This window comes from Podarcis liolepis (assembly GCF_965112155.1).
Source record: "Podarcis liolepis genome assembly, chromosome: 6".
Taxonomy (NCBI): domain Eukaryota; kingdom Metazoa; phylum Chordata; class Lepidosauria; order Squamata; family Lacertidae; genus Podarcis; species Podarcis liolepis.
Window position 1 is genome coordinate 75,633,657 of NC_139559.1, and position 19,684 is coordinate 75,653,340.

General features: G+C 44.3%; 2 protein-coding genes and 1 long non-coding RNA gene across 7 annotated transcripts in view; 2 read left to right on the forward strand and 1 right to left on the reverse strand.

Moving 5' to 3' along the window:
• LOC310710346 (TLC domain-containing protein 4-B-like) overlaps positions 1 to 13,208 on the reverse strand; it is a 36,184-nt gene extending 22,976 nt beyond the window's left edge. The window contains exons 1-2 of one of the 5 annotated variants that reach the window (XM_083511259.1): positions 7,271 to 7,726; positions 6,577 to 6,785 (exon numbers count right to left, since the gene is read on the reverse strand). The gene's annotated coding sequence lies outside the window, so the exon portion shown is untranslated. Of the gene's footprint in view, positions 1 to 142; positions 244 to 6,576; positions 6,786 to 6,873; positions 7,057 to 7,270; positions 7,731 to 13,095 lie in introns of those variants that run through there. The other 4 variants (XM_083511261.1, XM_083511257.1, XM_083511262.1 and 1 more) reach the window with 4 other exon arrangements.
• LOC310710414 overlaps positions 1 to 19,684 on the forward strand; it is a 153,884-nt gene that overhangs the window by 96,740 nt on the left and 37,460 nt on the right. The window lies entirely within an intron of this gene.
• Positions 13,942 to 19,684, forward strand: part of ALG14 (ALG14 UDP-N-acetylglucosaminyltransferase subunit) — a 51,587-nt gene continuing 45,844 nt past the window's right edge. Inside the window, exon 1 of the mRNA XM_083511268.1 lies at positions 13,942 to 14,012. Within this exon, the coding sequence (XP_083367394.1) occupies positions 13,958 to 14,012 (55 nt within the window). The 5' untranslated portion in view covers positions 13,942 to 13,957. The remainder of the gene's footprint in view (positions 14,013 to 19,684) is intronic.

Consider the following 19,684-nt stretch of genomic DNA (forward strand, 5'->3'; position numbering starts at 1 on the left):
TTTGACTCAGTGTTCGAAATTCCCCAAGTGTCAGGCACGTTTTACTACTGGCGCAGGTCCAATTGCGACTATGTGGAGATTACTGGACAACAGGTTGGCAGCCATGGTTTAAAAAACCTCTGCCGTAGTCCATTGTTAATACCATTTTCCATTTCCACTATGTGTTTTTCCTCCTCCTTGCATGCTAGGACAAGTGAATTGCTGTAAGAGCAAGCGATGTTGTTGAGATCATAGAATCATAGAACTGTAGTGTTGGAAGGGACCCCAAGGGTCAGCGAGTCCAACTCCCTGGTGAGTAGACATTCCGTTGTGACGACCGTAACCTAGGTTTAAGGCGCCATTTGGTGTCCAACTTATATATCTGAGTTTCTAAGCCTATTTGTTCTAGAGGTACAGAGTGTTAACTGCATTTCATAAAGCTAAATGTTGTCCTGCATGAACCGAAAGTGCATCCTAGGATACACCCAACACTCTCAAGTGGTTGTAAATTACAGGTTAAGATCAATAGTGATGTGAAGGAACCTCCATTACTGATCTTATTGGTGAAGCTTAATAAACCTCCAGAAAAGCCCAAGGTTCCCTATAACATTTAAATTCCTGGTGCAGATTAAAAGCACTTCATAAGAACCAGACTTAGACCTATAAAAACAGTCTATAACTTGGAAGAGTATCTATGCTTTACATTAAATATGTTTAACAGACATGATTTGTGGAGCCTACCAAAACAGTGTTGTATCAATTAGCCATAACCCTGAGAGACTAGATCACAGCCCTGTAGACAATTTCTAATTTCAGCAGGAAATCAAATGAGGTTCTTTGGGGGGGAATTTACAGACCTTATTAAGAAACAATTTCCAAAGAGTGTTGACAAATGAGATAATGTTTTTTCAAGGTGCATTGATTTAATCGGCTAAGCAAAGCAAACAAAATCTGGAACACACATGATTGTGTTTAGCTTGTGTTCAAAGTATATGATTCAAAACCACAAAAGAAAGTTTGGAGCACATATCCTTATATGGGACGTATGCTTATCAATTCTGTGCTAAGAGCACCACTTTTTAGCTATCTCTGTTTTTACCATTTTGCCTATTCCCCATGCAAACCTGATGGCATGATTGAACTGAAAATAATTAATAGATCTAGCATGAATTGTCACTGAGTGGATCCAGTCTGCTTTTTAAAACTAAGGGCTAATTTAGTAATTATAAAGTCATGGTCTATCCAACTATAATCAGTAAAAGGTAAAGGGACCCTGACCATTAGGTCCAGTCGTGGCCAACTCTGGGGTTGCGGCGCTCATCTCGCTTTATTGGCCGAGGGTACAGCTTCCGGGTCATGGGGCCAGCATGGCTAAGCTGCTTCTGGCGAACCAGAGCAGCACACGGAAACACCGTTTACCTTCCTGCCGGAGCAGTACCTATTTATCTACTTGCACTTTGACGTGCTTTCGAACTGCTAGGTTGGCAGGAGCAGGGACCGAGCAACGGGAGCTCACCCCGTCGTGGGGATTCGAACCACCGACCTTCTGATTGGCAAGTCCTAGGCTCTGTGGTTTAACCCACAGCACCACCCGTGTCCCAATATTCCCAATTAATTTATTAATGCCACCAATATTCTCCCTAAGCTAATGGCTTCCTGTTGATCCATAAAACCAGAAGCTGAAATATATGTGCAGAAGCAGCCTTCTGTACATTTTTTCCCTTCTGAATTGTTTCTCCCAAATGCAAAATGATGCTATACAGGCAGTTTATTTTGTTAGTGCCCTGTGCACCTTTACCGTGCACCAGTTCTGTTTGTTTCAACAAATGCTTATTTCCAATCCTATTGAGCAACACTACACCAATAACATTAGACATGTACCATTTTTAAACTATAGACTACAGTAATGCCTTTAAATATTATTAACACTTAGAATCTCTAGTAAGCACAGATTTTTAACTATCTACCAAAAGCAGCCATTTTTTTGTTCCAGAGTGCTTATGAATGACTGTTACACTGTAACCCTATGCATAATTAGGCAGCAGTCATATATATACCTGAGTGCATGTCCTATTGAATTTACTGGGGCTTACGTCTGAGTTGATATGTATAGGATTGCACTTAAGTTTCAAAGAGTCCAGTAGCGGTGGACAAATTTACTTCCAAATAAATATGAGTAGAATTAGGCTGTAAAAGTTACACAAAAATCAAAGGCAATGTTAAACCTATACCTAATATTCCAACTCCATATCATCGTACAATTATTTTGAGCTACTTTCATGCAACCCGAACAGCTAACAATTGGCCAAGCTTTGCTACTAAGTTTTTACAAAACAGCCATCTAGCTGAACATTTGTGCATGCATTTCAACACCATAATGTAACTCAAGAAACGGGTCTTGGCAACAAGGAACCATGTCACGTATCTTCTAAGACTGAAACAGCTCAATACAGAGATACAAATCTGATTCTGGTTGGTACATTTTCACCAACTGACAAGGCCTCAGAATTGTCATTAAGTATTAGGTGGGTAAAGGTTGTCACTCCTGACTTATGTACTGAAAATAGTCCATGGCCATTCTTCTCTAAATGATTTCTGGGCCTCTCAACATGCACTTCTTCTGGGGCAACAAAACACAAACATAATAGGAAATTATAAAACTCAGTCATTTCAAAATACCGTTTCAAGTTTTGCCACTGCTTTTCGTAGTTATAGATACAACATCTCTCATACACACATCTTCTGTACAGACCCTAATTCAATGATAATTAATAATCAGGTGTTTCCATCCCAAGGCCCTTGCATAGATTATACATACATAAACTGTTAAGTGTATACATAAACTGAGAATGAATCCTGGTAAGGCAGAACTATGCTATGAGTAGGTGGTAAACAACCTGTTTTAGACAGGGCTGCACTACGTGTGAAAGAGCAGGTTCATAGTCTGGGGATACTCCTAGAAACAGGACTGCCACTTGATGCCCAGAAAGCATGAGTAGCATTAAGTTATTTCCTGCCCAGCTACTGCTGGTTCACCAGCTGTGGCCATTTCTCGACTGACACAGCTTCACCAAAGTAACTTACCCTCTGATCATCTCCAGTTTCGATTATTATCCTATGATCTACATGGGGCTACTCTTGAAGACTGTTCAGAAGCTACAACTAGTACAGAATGTGGCAGCCCAAGAGCCAAGTGGGGTGGCTTATTGTAACCATACAACAGTAGTTTTATGAGAGTAGCACTGGTTGCTACTGCTGCTATGCCCAACTCAAGGTGCTGCTGTTGACATATCAAAACCCTGAACAAAATACTTGAAGGAACTCCTCTCCCAGCATCAACCTGTCTGGGCCCAGAGATCTATAGGAACGATACTTCCGGGGGCCCATCATAGTTGATATGCTATATCAGCTATATATCAGCTATATCAGAGACTCCTTCTCTGTGGTGGCACCCCAGTGATGGAACTCCCCTCCCATTCAAAATGCTACTATACACTTTTTAATGGCAATTGAAGCTGTATCTCTTCACCAAGAAGAGATACAGCTTCAATTTCTGGTGCAGTCAATCAGTGTTGCCCTTTAACGGGGGCGGGGGGGGCGGGGACATCTTTCTACTATTTTTTGTGTAAATCACCCTGAAGTACTGCCCAGCTACTGCAATATAGAAATTTGGTGAAATAAAAAATAATAATAACAAGTCTTACTCATGGACCTTAGAACCTGAATTCCAAATCTCCCTTAGAACGCAGCTGGCTGGTCCAAAACTGCTAAGGCCCTCTGAGATACCACAGCTTTTAAGAAAAAGGCAACCAAATAAGCTATGACCAAGCCAAAGACATCAATACAGACTGATAATGTGATCAAGAGAAGCAATATCCTATAGATAAAATTACAAGAGCGAAAAGTTCAAAGGACAAGAAAAAATTCCATGACACGCTGCCCAGTCAAATGGAAGTACCCTACCAAACAGGTTTCAAAGAAAATAGGAAACTACCCAAATATCATTTCTTTGCACCATCATCTCCTCTCCAAACATAATTATGTCTCATGCAAAGGAATTAAATAAAGGCATTCATCCCAACAGCTCCAATCCAAAACTGTCCATATTCAAAAGACATTTTGCCTTATAATCACTGCATTCATTTTGTTTAAATTATCTCCTAGCACCTGCTTATCGCCAGCATTTCAGGTTCCCAATGATGCCTTAATTATGGGGAACTCCATATGCACTGCGGATTAGAAGCAATATAATTCCTGAAGAAATTCACATATATTTTAAACCTTAAAGCAGCCTATGCACACACTTACCTGAGAGTAAGCCCCAGTAGGCATTATTCCTAAGTAACCATATATAGACATAGATAGCTGTACTGGACTTTTACATATGAAGAGCAAAGGAGAATGATGTTAACAAAGAAACAGAAATAGAAGGGTCCCCCCCCCCACGTGCATTGATTCAAACATATATAAAACTAGTAAGAGATTAGCACCAAAAGACCCATGTGGAATTAGTATATAGAAAGCAGCAAGGAAATACTCAATTATGGCAGCAGTGATAGAAAATATTTTCTCACTTGGAAAACTGAAACTTGAAGGCAGCACTTCAGTAACAGGCTTGACACAGAAAAGTATATAGGCTACAATAATACTAGTGTGGCTTGACTGACCAGACACTAAGTATTCTACAGCGCCACTAAATTATACCACACACAGTAATAGATAAGGATTTAAATACTGCCTTTGAGAACTATGGCATTCTCTCGAGGCAGTTCAAAATAACACTCATAAAACAGATTCAAAAATAAAATGCATAGTAATAACCACATGAAAACCAGAAATCAAATGATAGCAGAGATTAAAATTACAAGGGCATTATAAATCAGTAAAAAGTTGGTGTAAACAGCCAGATTATTAAAGTGTACAGTGGTACCTCGGGTTAAGAACTTAATTCGTTCTGGAGGTCTGTTCTTAACCTGAAACTGTTCTTAACCTGAGGTACCACTTTAGCTAATGGGGCGTCCCGCTGCTGCCGTGCCACCACCACACGATTTCTGTTCTCATCCTGAAGCAAAGTTCTTAACCCGAGGTACTATTTCTGGGTTAGCGGAGTCTGTAACCTGAAGTGTCTGTAACCCAAGGTACCACTGTACTTAAAAGCAGGTAATGAGGGAAACAGAAACAGTTCCTGTGGAGCCGCAAGGCTTGACAACCTGACAAACCTTATGGGTAAATCCAAGAGCAGGGCCTCCACAGCCAATCTTAAAGGCTGCTGCAGATAGTCCTTTAAATAACCTGTCCCCAAGCTGTTTAGGCTTTTAAAAAGGTAACATCTAGCATTCGAAATTGAGCTTGGAAGTGCATTAGGAGCCAGTGCAGCTGGTGCAGAATTGGTGTTGCAGGCTCTTATCCCATGGCCTTCACACCTCTTGTCACACTCTCAAGGTATGCACCTGGCCCTTCAAAAGAAGTGCAACCCAATACAACACCAGTGACACACACCTTCACCCAGATCACATTTCTCCGCCCACATTACACCTGTCTTATCTGATCTAAATGCCAGCTTGTTTGCCCTCAGCCATCTCATGCTACCTCCAGACACTGTTCAAGACTTCCGCAGCTTCCCTGGGACAAGCAGGTGATGACACAGCAGCCTTTGGCACAAACTTGGGAAGCAGTAAATAGTAGTTTGAGCAACACCAGCAGGAAGTGGGAGGATGTGCCTTCTCTCATTTTTAACGTGTAGCGTAGTAGTCGTAGTGCTGGATGAAGACTAGTGAGGGCTGAGGTTCAAATCCCCATTCAGTGAGGAACAGGTGAATGACCTCAGGCCAGCCATCAACTCTCAGCAACTACTTTACACTGCAAGTACAAAATGCGAGTGGGATAACCATGAGTTCCTCAGAGGAAAGGCATGATATAAACAAGTTCAAACCTCTGGATCAGTTCTGTCAACGGCTTCATTTAGACCCTGAAAAGCACGGGAAATAAGATGGAATCCTGAAGCACCCAAAAGGCCACAGGGTGGAGCAGGTGTCTCTCAGCCCTACCTTCTGGGCTTGCCCCTCTAGAAATGGCTCCCAATTCCAGAAGGAAACCATAGTCAATGGAATCCAAGGCTATTGAGCGATCCAGGAGAACTAACAGCATTGCATGCAAACCTGGTCCGTTCCTAGCATCATCCACCAGTGTGACGAGGCTGTTTCTGTCCCCCTATCAGGTCAGAAATCCGGCTGGAATGGATCCAAGTAATCAGCATTATCCACTACTACTTGGAGTGCCCAGGAAGCGGTATCCCCTGATGTAAATAAATCTGTGCGGTACTTAAAAGCATTGAAGTCCAAAAGTGTAAGAAGTCTGGGCTGAATCTTTGGTGCATTGTTTCAAAGCGGACAGGCCACTTTCACAACAGCGAAACAGCAGCACAGCCTAAGCTACAGTTAACACTCAATTTGAGGTTGGTACCTGGGCCCTCTCTCCTTGTTTACAGGGGTGCCAACTTTAATAAAATATGGGGGAGGGGCAAGTAAGCCCCACCACACACAATTATTCACATGACATGGCACCCACCCAACCCATTTGAATGGCAATGTCCATCACCTTTTTTGAGGGGGGCAGCCCCCTCAAATATTTTATTGGGGCTGCAGAAGGGACCTTTGTCCCCTAAGCACTGGCTCCTATGCGTCAGTTATCTTTGTCCTTATTAATTCAACCAGATTCCTGGTCCTCCCCTTTTCTCGTTTCTTCTCCAGCAGCGCCCCATTTTCAGTCCCCAGAAGAAAGGGAGGAAACCAAAGTCAGGCATGGTGCTGGGAATAGGAAAGAAAAGAGGGGCCTGAAGAAGAGGGATCTCCTTGCAGACTCCCCGCTCCCCCACCCACCCCGAGACTCCCTCACCTTTTCACCCGCGCGCCCCCGATCCATCAATTGCAGGTTCTCCTCCTTCCCTTAGCCACGCAACGCATTGGGGAGCGGGGCGGTGTGTATGCGTGTGTGTGTCGTGCGCGGAAAGGAAAGGTTGCTACGGCATTTCACCTCCCTCTCCGGCGGCGCTGCGCGACTTGCGCGCATCCTCACCTGCGCCCCGCTGGCTCCCCTCTGCCTTTAATAAGCCCTATAGCACTCGCCCAGAAGCGCGCCGCGCACCAGTGTCTGCAGCCGCGCCAAGAGAAAGGCGGCATCCCCGGACACGCCGCGCAAGGGGCCTACGCGCCCGACACACGACCCGCTGCCCAGACACGTCTTCTCCCGTTTCTCGATGGGAGAAGCAGTCCCCCCCTCCCCCGCTGCTCACCTGAAGTCTCACCGCGGCCGGCCGGGCGGCCCTGCCATCCCTCCTGGCGGGTCCCTGCAGCGGGGGGGAAAGCCCCTCACACGCCCACGCGGCGCGGCTTCTCCGGCGGAAACGGCCTCCGCTGCTGCTGTTGCTGCTGCTGCTACTGCGGCAGCCGCGACAGGCGCCCACTGCGGGATCGCGTTACGCCGGCCTCAGCCTTAAAGGGGCCGCCGATCCGCCGCCGCCGCCTCGACGTTCCCAGTTGCCGCAGGGCGGGAAGGGGGAAGCCGGCCAGCCAGCCGCTCTCACCGCCGCCTCCTGGCCGCCCGCCGAGTGCCCGCGGCGAGAAGCAAGAAGCAAGCCCGCCTCGCCGGCCGGCCGGCTCCAAAAGGCAAGCAGGCAGGCGGCAGAGCCGGCCACCTGCCTCCCACCGGAGGGCACTTGCTTGCGGGTTGTTGATGTGGGAAGCGCCCCCCCCCTTTTGCAGACGGGGCAGGAGGCGGGAGTTGGAGACGGACTCAGAAAAATCCACACACACCCCCGCCGCCTCCCAAATATTTCATCTTATGGATTGACCGGGAGGGCCTGGAAATTTCTCACAGGTATTATGAAGAAGGCGACACTTTTGCTTCCCTCTCCCCATACTGTCGAGGATGCGTGCGCCCCAACCCCAAATTTCACTGCTTGTTTCCCACCCTTACAAAAAACCTTATCGCCCCTGTTGTTTGAGAGCCAACTGGGATTCATAGGCGGGATTTTATGCCCATTTGGCAAAGCCAGTTTGTCACCACACGGTAGATTCCCATATTTCCTCCACAAGGCCATGTGCATCAGGGTTGGCTAACTTGGGACCCTTCACATTTTGCTGGACTACAATTCCCATCACCCCGACCATCTGGAGCTGATGGGAGTTGTATTCCAGCACTGGCGGAAGGGCATCACATCAACCACCCCTGAAGTATATGGTATTCCCTTCAACCACCTGCCATTTTATCTTCACAACCATCTTGTGAGGTAGTTTAGGCTGAACTCTCAGCCTCACCAGTCCTAGTCTGACAGAATTAATAATAATAATAATAATAAATAATTAAAACTCAGCCACTCTGGGCGGCTTCCAACATATAATAAAACATTACACATTAAAAGGCTTCCCCATACAGAGCTGCCTTCAGATGTCATCTAAAGGTTATATACCGTATTGGCCTGAATATAAGCCTCACTTTTTTTCCAAATTCCGACCGTGAAAAGTTAAAGTGCGGCTTAAATTCGCAACCTTACAAAAATTGGCTTTTATTATATCGCTGCTGAAACAAGACATTCGGTAAAATGGACAGGGATGGTGGTAGTTGTAGTCAAACAACATCTGGAAGGCCACAAGTTCCCATACCTAAACTAAAGTCACTTCCACACCACACATTTAAAGCACACTTATTCCTTTTTTAAGAGTCATGGCTTCCCTACCATCACCAAGAATCCTGGGAATTATAGATTGTTAAGGGAACTAAGTTGTTCGGAGACCCTGAAGCTACATTTCCCAGGATGCTTTAGTGAGGAGGGGAGCCATGAATAAGAGTGGTTTTAATGTATGGTGTGGATTTGGCCAAAAGAACTGGTTGCCAACTGGTAGGTTGGAAGCCTTACCTGCAGTACATCTCATACAAATATATGGTCAAAATTAATTGGATCCAGCATCAGGGGCACATTTAGAAATCTTGAGAAACTGCCATAGGCACCACCAATAAATGGCTGGGAGGGGGGGTTGCCTAGTCACAAAATGGCTGCCAAGGAGACCTGCCTTGTCACAAATGACTTCCCAAGAAACAAAGTGCAAGACAAAATTATGAACTGAATCCCAATCCCAAGCCACATATTTGCCACGCAAAAGACAACAAAACAAAAGGAAATGTGATGATGCTCAGAGAAAGATATCCAGTCCAAAAACCATACAAACTCCGTCACAAAAGAAACGGACAGGAATAACTCAACCACACACTCCCTCAAACCACACCAGAAACGCAAAATCCAGCCACCAACAATGCCCCCCTTGCAAAAGAGAGGCAAATTCCACCACAGAAAATTACAAATAACAGGCAAAATCCACCCCAAAATGCTAGCCACACAGAAAGAAAGAAGCAAAACACCCCCAAAAGGCAAAACAGGCATTACACAAACAAGTATGTGTGAGCATGCACATATCAAAAAGCAAGCAGACACCTTCCACCAAAGAGACAAAACACTCCTTCCATTGCTTACCAAACAGCAATGGGGGTCTCCTTTCCTTTTTAATAAATAAATTGCCAAGCAGGTGGATAGTTAGGCATTAGCATCCACCTACCCTGCTCTCTTTGCCTTTGCTGAGAAAAGGAATTCTGAAGAAAGGAAGAGGGCGGGGTGGCTGGAGGCCGTACTTAGTTTTCCAGCCAATGCAGCACCACCAAGAAGAAATACTTGTAAAATTCCAGAACAAATTAAACATTGGGAGAAGAAGGAACTTCAACAGGAAACAAGTAGGGTGTCTGGAGTGCCACTGTGCCTGTGGGCACCATGTTGGGAACTCCAGCTCTGTGAAATATGTAAAGAATGTTGCTTAGGGCAACTATTTTGGCAATTTTAAAGATCACTATCTGCTATTTTGTAAGTTTGTTGAGAGGGGAAGATCTACCTCTTTTATTAACATTGATTTGTAGCACAACCCTAGGCATCCCTTGCTTGGAAGAAATTTCCGTTAAGTTCATTTATCAGGATGTGTGTACAGGATTACAGCCTTAATAGCTAGATTCACACACAGAGCTTAACTGCAACTTCTGGTTTAGGGGCTGAAGTGTGTGCTGCATGTAGCAAATAGCGGAGAAACCAAGATTTTAGCATAACTGTAATTTGGATGGTGTATTTGTCTATATTGGCAGGAGCAGGGACCGAGCAACGGGAGCTCACCCCGTAGCTGGGATTTGAACCGCCGAGCTTCTGATCGGCAAGCCCTAGGCTCTGTGGTTTAGACCACAGTGCATGTCAAAGTGCAAGTAGATAAATAGGTGGTACCGCTCCGGCGGGAAGGTAAACGGCATTTCCGTGCACTGCTCTGGTTCGCCAGAAGCGGCTTACTCATGCTCTCATGCTGGCCACGACCCAGAAACTGTATGCTGGCTCCCTCGGCCAGTAAAGCGAGGTGAGCACCGCAACCCCAGAGTCGTCCGCGACTGTACCTAACAGTCAGGGATCCCTTTACCTTTTATTTGTCTATATTATTGCCCAAATACAAACAATAGTAACGAAGATCTGAGATCTTGCAGTTTAGGTCTTTTTTGTTTTTTTAAAGTAATTTTAATTCAAAATATATGCAACATATCTGCATGAAAATAAATGGAGCATAATACCTGTTTATACATCTATGTCTGTCTGCCTGTCTGTCTGTCTGTCTGTCTATCTATCTATCTACATATATAGGTGTATGTCCATTCCTATCTATCTATCTATCTACATATATGTCCATTTCTGTAACATATGGGAAATGAACTGCATTGGAATTAGCAGGGCAAGTTTTAAATGTTTATACACTCAAATAACTTAATTCCAAATGAAAACATGGCCTGATCTAGATTTGCTGCTTCCTGCCCTGCCCTGCCCCCGGCAGATACACTACTTTGCACAATCATAGCTGAATACTGTACTGTTAACTATGAGTTACCTTTGCTGAACTGGAGTGACTTTTCACTCCATGCACAACTGCTGTCTCCCCATCCTCTTTTAGAAATAATGCAGCATACAAGATGTTTGCCTTTTGATTCAGACAGGGGCATCTGCCTGCCTTGAATATTCTCAGACTCGAAATGTGTCACTATAGTGAATAATTTTAATTTGTTTCTAGGTGCATGAACATGCACACACACACAGACACAAAGCAAATTAATTTTTTAAAAAACAGATAACCTATACTGACAGCATTACTTTCTCGGTAATGAAAACTGTATAAAATTATTAAATGGAAAGGGTAACCTTGCACAAGAAACTTTGGCGAAACTTCACTGAAACTATGTTTATTCAAGCCTACATCCCGTAGCCTTAAGGAGAGTTCAACTCCCTCCCAGGTTTCTGGACACCATGCTAAGATGGCCATCTTCTGGAGAGCTTTTGAGTTGCCCTTAATATCTAATTTTTATGTTTCTGATTAATGTAGCAATGTTTCTACTGATTAGTTCTTAGGAGGTATTTTGGTTTTTTTTAATGTAACTTTTATATGATTTTATGTTTAATATATCTTATCATCTATCCTGAAGAGTTTGTCTGAATAAATAAATGGTAGAAGGAAAACAATACAAACCAAAGCTTTATTGATCTGGACTCAATACACCAATCATCTGTATTCTGGCACTCTACACAATCATGAAGTTTAGAATTACATCAATTAGAAAATCCTTGTGTTGGTAAATACAAAAAACACCAAACATACCAATAAAGAAAACATTTTATTAAGTCAACCTGCTTACATCGCCATATAATTCTTATCAATAACACAGCTCATGGTCTGTACCTATATATAGTATATTTACAGTGGAACCTCGGTTGTCGAACGCAATCCATTCCGAAAGACTGTTTAACTTCCAACAACCGAGGCGCAATGGGCTGTCAGCAAGTTCTATGGGGGAAATTGAGAAAGCCGTTCGACTTCTGAGGCACGTTTGAAAACGGAAGCAATTCCATGTTTTTGCCATTTGGCTTCCGAATTGTTCGGCTTCTGAGAGGCTTGAAAACCAAGGTTCCACTCTGTGTGTGTTGTGTGTGTGTGTGTGTGTGTGTATAAAATAAAATTTATACACCATGATGCACACCACAATTTACAAAAAGATGGAGCAATGAAGTCAAGAAAAATTAAAAACTTAAAACATACAAAAGTATAAATAAGTATTTTTGTACATTTATAAGCACTGTTGTATCTTTATATTTGCTGGTTACTTTGGAGAACCTGGGGTGTATCATACACATATAGTATTATATGTATATTAATGCTGATAATATGCTAGAATTGTTTGCATTTTTACTGGAAGCAGGGTGGCTGGTTTTCTGCTTCTTTTGTAAACCACACTATGACCATTTTTGGTATAGACTAGCCTAGATAAATAAATTATTCTTGAAGGCTATGGTCAGGAAGGCGATTGATGAGTGAAGCCTTTGTGCATTTTTTATAAGCCTCAGCACCCTCTGCATATTCAAGTGGCATCAGATAACAAATAGGTTAGATAAAAGCGAAATCGAGATATATTTGCAATGGTTTAAAACAAAACAAAAATCAGGGAACAGACACAATAAGGCACTAAACTGAAAAGAAATCTCAACCTTTTCCTCATTCCCACCCTCCTGGGTAATTCCACAACTGATACATTTATAAACAGCTTTGTACAGGAGCATGCAATAATGGGCAGGTGCTCAGACACACACCCCACCTGATAGTGAAGTGGATAAATATCAAGGCAGCCAATGATATAAAGAGATGTCAGAGAATTCCAGCAGAAATGGCAGTGGAAATTGCCAGTGCCCACATATTCATCTCATGTCTGGAAAGGAAATCAATCCAGTGAATTCAACTGGTATTCACTGTGTTGTTTTCAGTCTGCAAATAATAGGGATAGGTAATTGATGACACATTTGCATTGTCTTTTCTTTTGCATTATGTTTCTCCATCAGAGAAGTCAGAAAATCCTACAGATATGGTAGATACCAAAAGCGATCTCTGCCCAAGCATTTTATGGACTAGCTTTACATTGTGCTTCCCAAGTACATAGTTTTTTGCAGACTTCAGCTTAAAACTATGTAATTGAACATCAAGAACCCAAGTTATGACTACTCACCTCAATAATGGGCTGATTTTCCAGTCTGAAGAGTATCCAAAATCTCCCAGAAGCCTTGCTGTGAATATGTGGTTATTCTGTACTTCTCAGAATGCAACACTGCCACTTCTGCTTGCTTCCTAATAAAAATAAGGTCAGGTTACTTTACTCAAGAGAGAACATGCCAGGCCCAGAAACCTAGCAATTACATCACACTATAATATATAATCACATAGCCATAATCTGAGGATTTAACAAACCCTTACATGTTTTGTTTGTATTTTGTTCAACTGCCACACCCAACCTGCTTCCAGGCTATCATAACATCCGGTGCTTTACTCTCACCGTCCCAGACATGGTGCAAGAAATCCATACCACTTTTTAAACTCCGCAAGCAAACAGACATTAAAATTCATGCCACATCAAATAGCAATTTATAATTGCTTCTCAGCCTTCTGGCTAAAATCAAAGTATCTGTTCTTATCAGTTGAGTATGTAGTACAGTATCTTCTCTATGTAAGGACACAGTGTGAATCCGATTTTGGAACCAGGAGTTGGATATGAGGCTTGGTCCACCCACGACATGCATTGACCTGATATCGCAGGGCCCAGTGCAATTTCCTTTTTAGTTTAGGAACAGGTGAGTGAGTTCTTTAATTGTTTTCCATTCTCGTCAATGACCGAAATAAATTGATTCATTCATTAACTTGTTTTCACAAGTATGTTACGAAAAGTTGGGTTTTTTAAAAAAAAAAGTTGGTGTAAACATACAGATTAGATTGGCAATTGACACATTTTCCTTTTCCCCCCATGTTGGAGTTTTGTAGTAATTGTTCCTCCATTTCTTTGTTCTTTATGACAGCCATCTTCAAAGGGCCGCCACATGCAAGATGGATCAAGCTTGTTTTCTCCTGTTTTGGGGGCTAGGACCCGTGAAGGTAAATGGCATTTCCGTGCACTCTGGCACTCGTCACGGTGTCCTGTTGTGCCAGAAGCAGTTTAGTCATGCCAACCACATGACCCGGAAAGCTGTCTGTGGACAAACACCGGCTCCCTCAGCCTGGAAGCGAGATGAGTGCCACACCCCATAGTCACCTTGGACTGGATTTAACTGTCCAGGGTTCCTTTACCTTTACCTATTTTACTTAAGGGCTTATTCACACCTCCATTTCCCCTGCTGCTTTCCCTCCGGGAAACCCAATCTGTAGAGCTGAATTGGAACAAACAGCAATTGGGCTTTCTGTGGATTGCCATTTGTTCTGATTTAGCACTAAAGAGCAGCTTTTCAAGGGGAAAGTAGTGGGGTAAAGGCAAAACTGCTCAGACTTGTGCCTAGAATGCACTGGACCAGTGGAAAATTGATTGGACCCATGCTTTCTAGGCACTGGACAAGCAGAAGTGTGATCAAGCCCTAAATTGTTGTACTTCACATGATTATAATGAAGATTCGTTAAAAATGGCCTAGCGTTGATGTAACTTTAACTTCTTAATTCTGAGGCTGTATAGTGCTCAATATTAGCAGCAGGGTAATAGGTCTGGGGGGACGCGGGTGGCGCTGTGGGTTAAACCACAGAGCCTAGGACTTGCTGATCAGAAGGTCAGTGGTTCGAATCCCCGCGACGGGGTGAGCTCCTGTTGCTCAGTCCCTGCTCCTGTCAACCTAGCAGTTCGAAAGCACCTCAAAGTGCAAGTAGATAAATAGGTACCGCTCCGGCGGGAAGGTAAACAGCATTTCCATGCGCTGCTTTGGTTTGCCAGAAGCGGCTTAGTCATGCTGGCCACATGACCCAGAAGCTGTACACCGGCTCCCTTGGCCAATAAAGCAAGATGAGTGCCTCAACCCCAGAGTTGGCCACGACTGGACCCAATGGTCAGGGGTCCCCTTACCTTTACTTTAATAGGTCTGGGACTTCCTTCTGACGAGCTATCCTGTCTGGCCTGCACATGGAGTCTTCACTTAACTACCATGGCTAAAAGATGTTAATTAGCTATCCATCAATTTATCAAATTCTCCGTCAAAAGTCATTTAAGCTAGTAGTCCCCCGCATATTGTGCTACAGAATTTCCACTGTGAGAAGATGCACTTCCTTTTCTCTACCCTGAACCTACTACTAACTAACTTAAAGCAGTGTTACCAAATAGTATTATAAGATAGAGAAAAATATTGTCTCTATCCATTGGCCCAGTTTGCACATAACGTTAAAACAATGATTTAATGTAATGAGGACAAGCTGTGCCTCTCCTCCTGGGAGAGTTTCTGCATTAACTACAGTTTAACATTACATTAACCCTAAGCTATGAATTTGCCAACAAAGGTCCGTATAGTAAAAGCTATGGTTTTCCCAGTAGTGATGTATGGAAGTGAGAGCTGGACCATAAAGAAGGCTGATCGCCGAAGAATGGATGCTTTTGAATTATGGTGCTGGAGGAGACTCTTGAGAGTCCCATGGACTGCAAGAAGATCAAACGTATCCATTCTTAAGGAAATCAGCCCTGAATGCTCACTGGAAGGACAGATCGTGAAGCTGAGGCTCCAATACTTTGGCCACCTCATGAGAAGAGAAGACTCCCTGGAAAAGACCCTGATGTTGGGAAAGATGGAGGGCACAAGGAGAAGGGGACGACAGAGGATGAGATGGTTGGATGGTGTTCTTGAAGCTACCAGCATGAGTTTGATCAAACTGCGGGAGGCAGTGGAAGACAGAAGTGCCTGGCGTGCTCTGGTCCATGGGGTCACGAAGAGTCGGACACGACTAAACGACTAAACAACAACAAAACTATGATTAATCTTAACTAAACTACAGTATGTTGAAACAAGCCAGCTTCTTAAACTATACCTTGAAGTTAGTGTCTTTCTGCCAGAGTTTGTTCAGATACAGATGACACAGCAAGCTGCGGTTAATGAACAAAAGCAAAAGCTTCCAACCTCCTAATGGCTGAACCAGGGGAGGAGTGAGGCGCAAGCCCAAGGCTTATCTAGGACCATCCTCATCCTATTAAATCAGGAGTGAGAAACGTGTGGCCCACCAAATGCTGTTGAACTCCCAACCCCCTGCAACCCCAGCCTGGATGGCTGATGGTCAGGGAGGATCAGGTCACCTGGGGACCACAATACACACACTCCACAAACACAATACACACACTCCACAAACTGTTTACTAAATTAAAATACCATTACATTTTCAAATAATTAACTGTTATCTGCTATTAACTTTGTATATTAAATCGATTGGCCTTTGCTTTCTAGTAGGTGAGGTAAGGACCACTTCGGGAAGCAAAAGTATTCCCTTCTCAGGTCACTACCCAATGCATGCTGCACAGGTAACAACATAATGAACTCCAAGCCAAGTCAGACACTCAGCGGTAGTTTTCTAGACCCTGTTTTTCAGGAATATCCAGTGGGGGAAAGAACAGGATCCCTCCCAGCACTTCAGGCAAGATTAAAATAAATGTGAATACTTTGAGCTAGGCAGCATGGATTATAGGTTTAGCTCTACTAAAGTAAATCAGTACTCCCACCTTCTCCAATGTGGTGCTTTTCATGTTTTCAACAACTCCCGTAATATCTGACCACTGGCCATAATGGCTGTGGTGGATGGTATTCGGAATCTTAACAAAATATGGAGGGCACGAAGTTGGTTCCCATTATTTTATTGTAAGCTTTCTCCCCCCCCCCACACACACACTCTTTCTGTTTTTAAATAAATTTTATTAGAGTTTAGAAAAAGGAATATAAAGATTATTATCTATTATCTATTTTATTGCAAGCTTTCAAAATGTGAGTTAAGACAAAAACTTATTTTATTTACTACAAGGGGTTTTTTTAGAAAAAAGCTGGGGGCTTGTTGTTGTTAAGAAATTGCATTTGTAAGATTTGTGAGGGAAGTCCTTAGAAAAGAACTTTCCATATTTTTTTTAAAAAGGTACTGCTAGATTCTCTCCTACTCTTGGCTGCTTTAAAAAGCAATTGAGAATTGTTTTTCCATGGAATTTTGCAAACTCTACAGATTGCTAACAAAAGATTTTTTTCATGAGCAAATCCTCTCAATTACTACATATGCAGCATTTTCTTCTATAGACAGTGCCACTCAGCTTGTCTGTTATGGAAAGCTCTTTCAGCACATTCTATTTCTAGTTTTTCTCGGTCAGATCCATAGGCATTTGGCAATGAAACAGCTGAACTGATCTCACTTGATGCCAGTTTCCAAAAAGGCTATTAGTAAGTGCGTACAGTGGTGCCTCGCAAGACGAAATTAATTCGTTCCGCAAGTTTTTTCTTCTTGCGAGTTTTTCGTCTTGCGATGCACGGTTTCCCATAGGAATGCATTGAAAATCAATTAATGTGTTCCTATGGAAACCGCCTTCAGACCAGGTCCAGGGACAGTCTGTCCCCCGACCTCTTCTGAAGGCTGGGGGGGGGGACAAGGGCTTTTCTTCCCACCCCCAGCATTTTAAAAAACCCCGGGACAGCGGAGGACTTCTCCGCTGTCCGGGGCGATCTTAAAATGCTGGCGGGCGGCATTTTAAAATCGCCCGGGACAGCGGAGGACTTCTCCGCTGTCCGGGGCGATGTAAAAGCCCCTGGGAAGGCAGGCAGGGGGGACAAAGACTTTTGCCCCCCGCCCGCTTTCAGAAGAGGTCCTGGACCTCTTCTGAAGGAGGGCGGGGGGCGAAAGTCTTTGCTCCCTCCCGCCTGCCTTCAAAAGCCGTCCGTGATAGCGGGAAGCTCTTCCCTGCTATCCCGGACTGCTTTTAAAATGCTGGCGGTGGGGAGCAAAGCCTTTCGGCCCCCGCCGGCCTTCCTGGACCTCTTCTGAAGGCCGGAGGGGGGGAAAGGCTTTGCTCCCCACCACCAGCATTTAAAAGAGGTCCCCGGAGATTTACCTATGGGCTTTCGTCTTGCGAAGCAAGCCCATAGGGAAATTCGTCTTGCGAAGCGCCTCCAAAACAGAAAACCCTTTCGTCTTGCGGGTTTTCCGTCTTGCGAGGCATTCGTCTTGCGGGGTACCACTGTACTAGAATCATTATCCCAAGGAGTTTCTTCCATTTCCCCCACTCTAAAACCATGGCCTCCAAAGGGTATTAATTTAATCCTGAGTTGGGAAACATGTGGCCTTCTACCTTGTTTCATAAGATCCTCTGTATCGTTCAGCTGGATGTTATGATTCCATCCCTGGTCTTTGGACCACCCCAATGGGCACCGCCAAGTGGGACGCAGGTGGCACTGTGGTCTAAACCACAGAGCCTAGGGCTTGCCGATCAGGAGGTTGGCGGTTCGAATCCCCGCGATGGGGTGAGCTCCCGTTGTTCAGTCCCTGCTCCTGCCAACCTAGCAGTTCAAAAGCATGTCAAAGTGCAAGTAGATAAATAGGTACCTCTCCGGTGGGAAGGTAAACGGCATTTCCGTGCGCTGCTCTGGTTCGCCAGAAGCAGCTTAGTCATCCTGGCCACATGACCTGGAAGCTGTACGTCGGCTACCTTGGCCAGTAAAGCGAGACGAGTGCTGCAACCCCAGAGTCGTCAGCGACAGGATCTAACGCTCAGGGGTCCCTTTACCTTTTCTCCAAGTACTGCAAGGTGGCGTACATAGCTCAACATCTTTTTATCCTGTGACATAGGTTAGGGTGAAATAATGACTGGCCCAAGGTCATCGAGCAAGCTTCATGGCTGAAACAGGATTTGAATTCTGGATTCCAAAGTCTTAGTTGAGAGATAGGGAATCTTTTTCAGCCATTCCCTTCTGGGTAAGGCTTCTAAGCAGCACATGGCAGGCAGGGCTAGAAGCAAAATCAGGCTGAGCAATGGATGCGAAAGGTATCTTTGTACGTTGGGCTAGTTTCCAAACACATTCAGACACTTTTCTTTGTTCTCCATCCAAGGAAGCAAGAGGCGTTATCAGACTTCAGTGGTATGTTCCTGGAATACAAAAACACTCAAAGAGTACTAGGACAAAGCAGTACTAGGACAGGGTATGGCCTGAGGAGAGTCTCCAGAGCCAGATAGAAAAACCTCATCCCTATCCTAGTTAAGCAATATAACCACTTTACCCAACAGTAGTGAGCCAGCTATAAATCACACTGAGCAAGTTGGATTCTTTATTAGAAAAAACAGGATCTGCAACTCATCTCCAAACGGTCTTGTCCCCATGAAGTGGTTGCTGAGACTGAATGTCCCTGTCTCCCCACAGCTACCTAAGTTCCCTCTTCTCCAGGGTTTCCCCCAAGCACTCTGAGACTGTGCCTATGTGAAGCTAACTTATCCTCCGCACTCTCCATGCCTTTTGTGGTTCTGGGAGACCAGCGGGCAAGGGAGCTTGTCGCAGCTGGAGGGGGAGACACCCATGACTCTTCACCAGCCTGACTCATCTCTGCCTCTTGGCCCCCCCTCCTCCCACTCTCCTGCTCCAGCCTCTGCCTCCGATTCTGAACTTCTCTCTGCCACCAACTCTCCCAGCTCACTAATCCCTGTTTCCTCTTCAGTGGTCCTTCATAGGAAAAAGGTTCTCCACCTGATTTAATGCACTCCAGGCAGGGCTAGATTTAGGTTTGATGAGGCCCTAAGCTACTGAAGGTAATGGGGCCCTTTATATGTCCAGCTGTCCTTTGTCAAC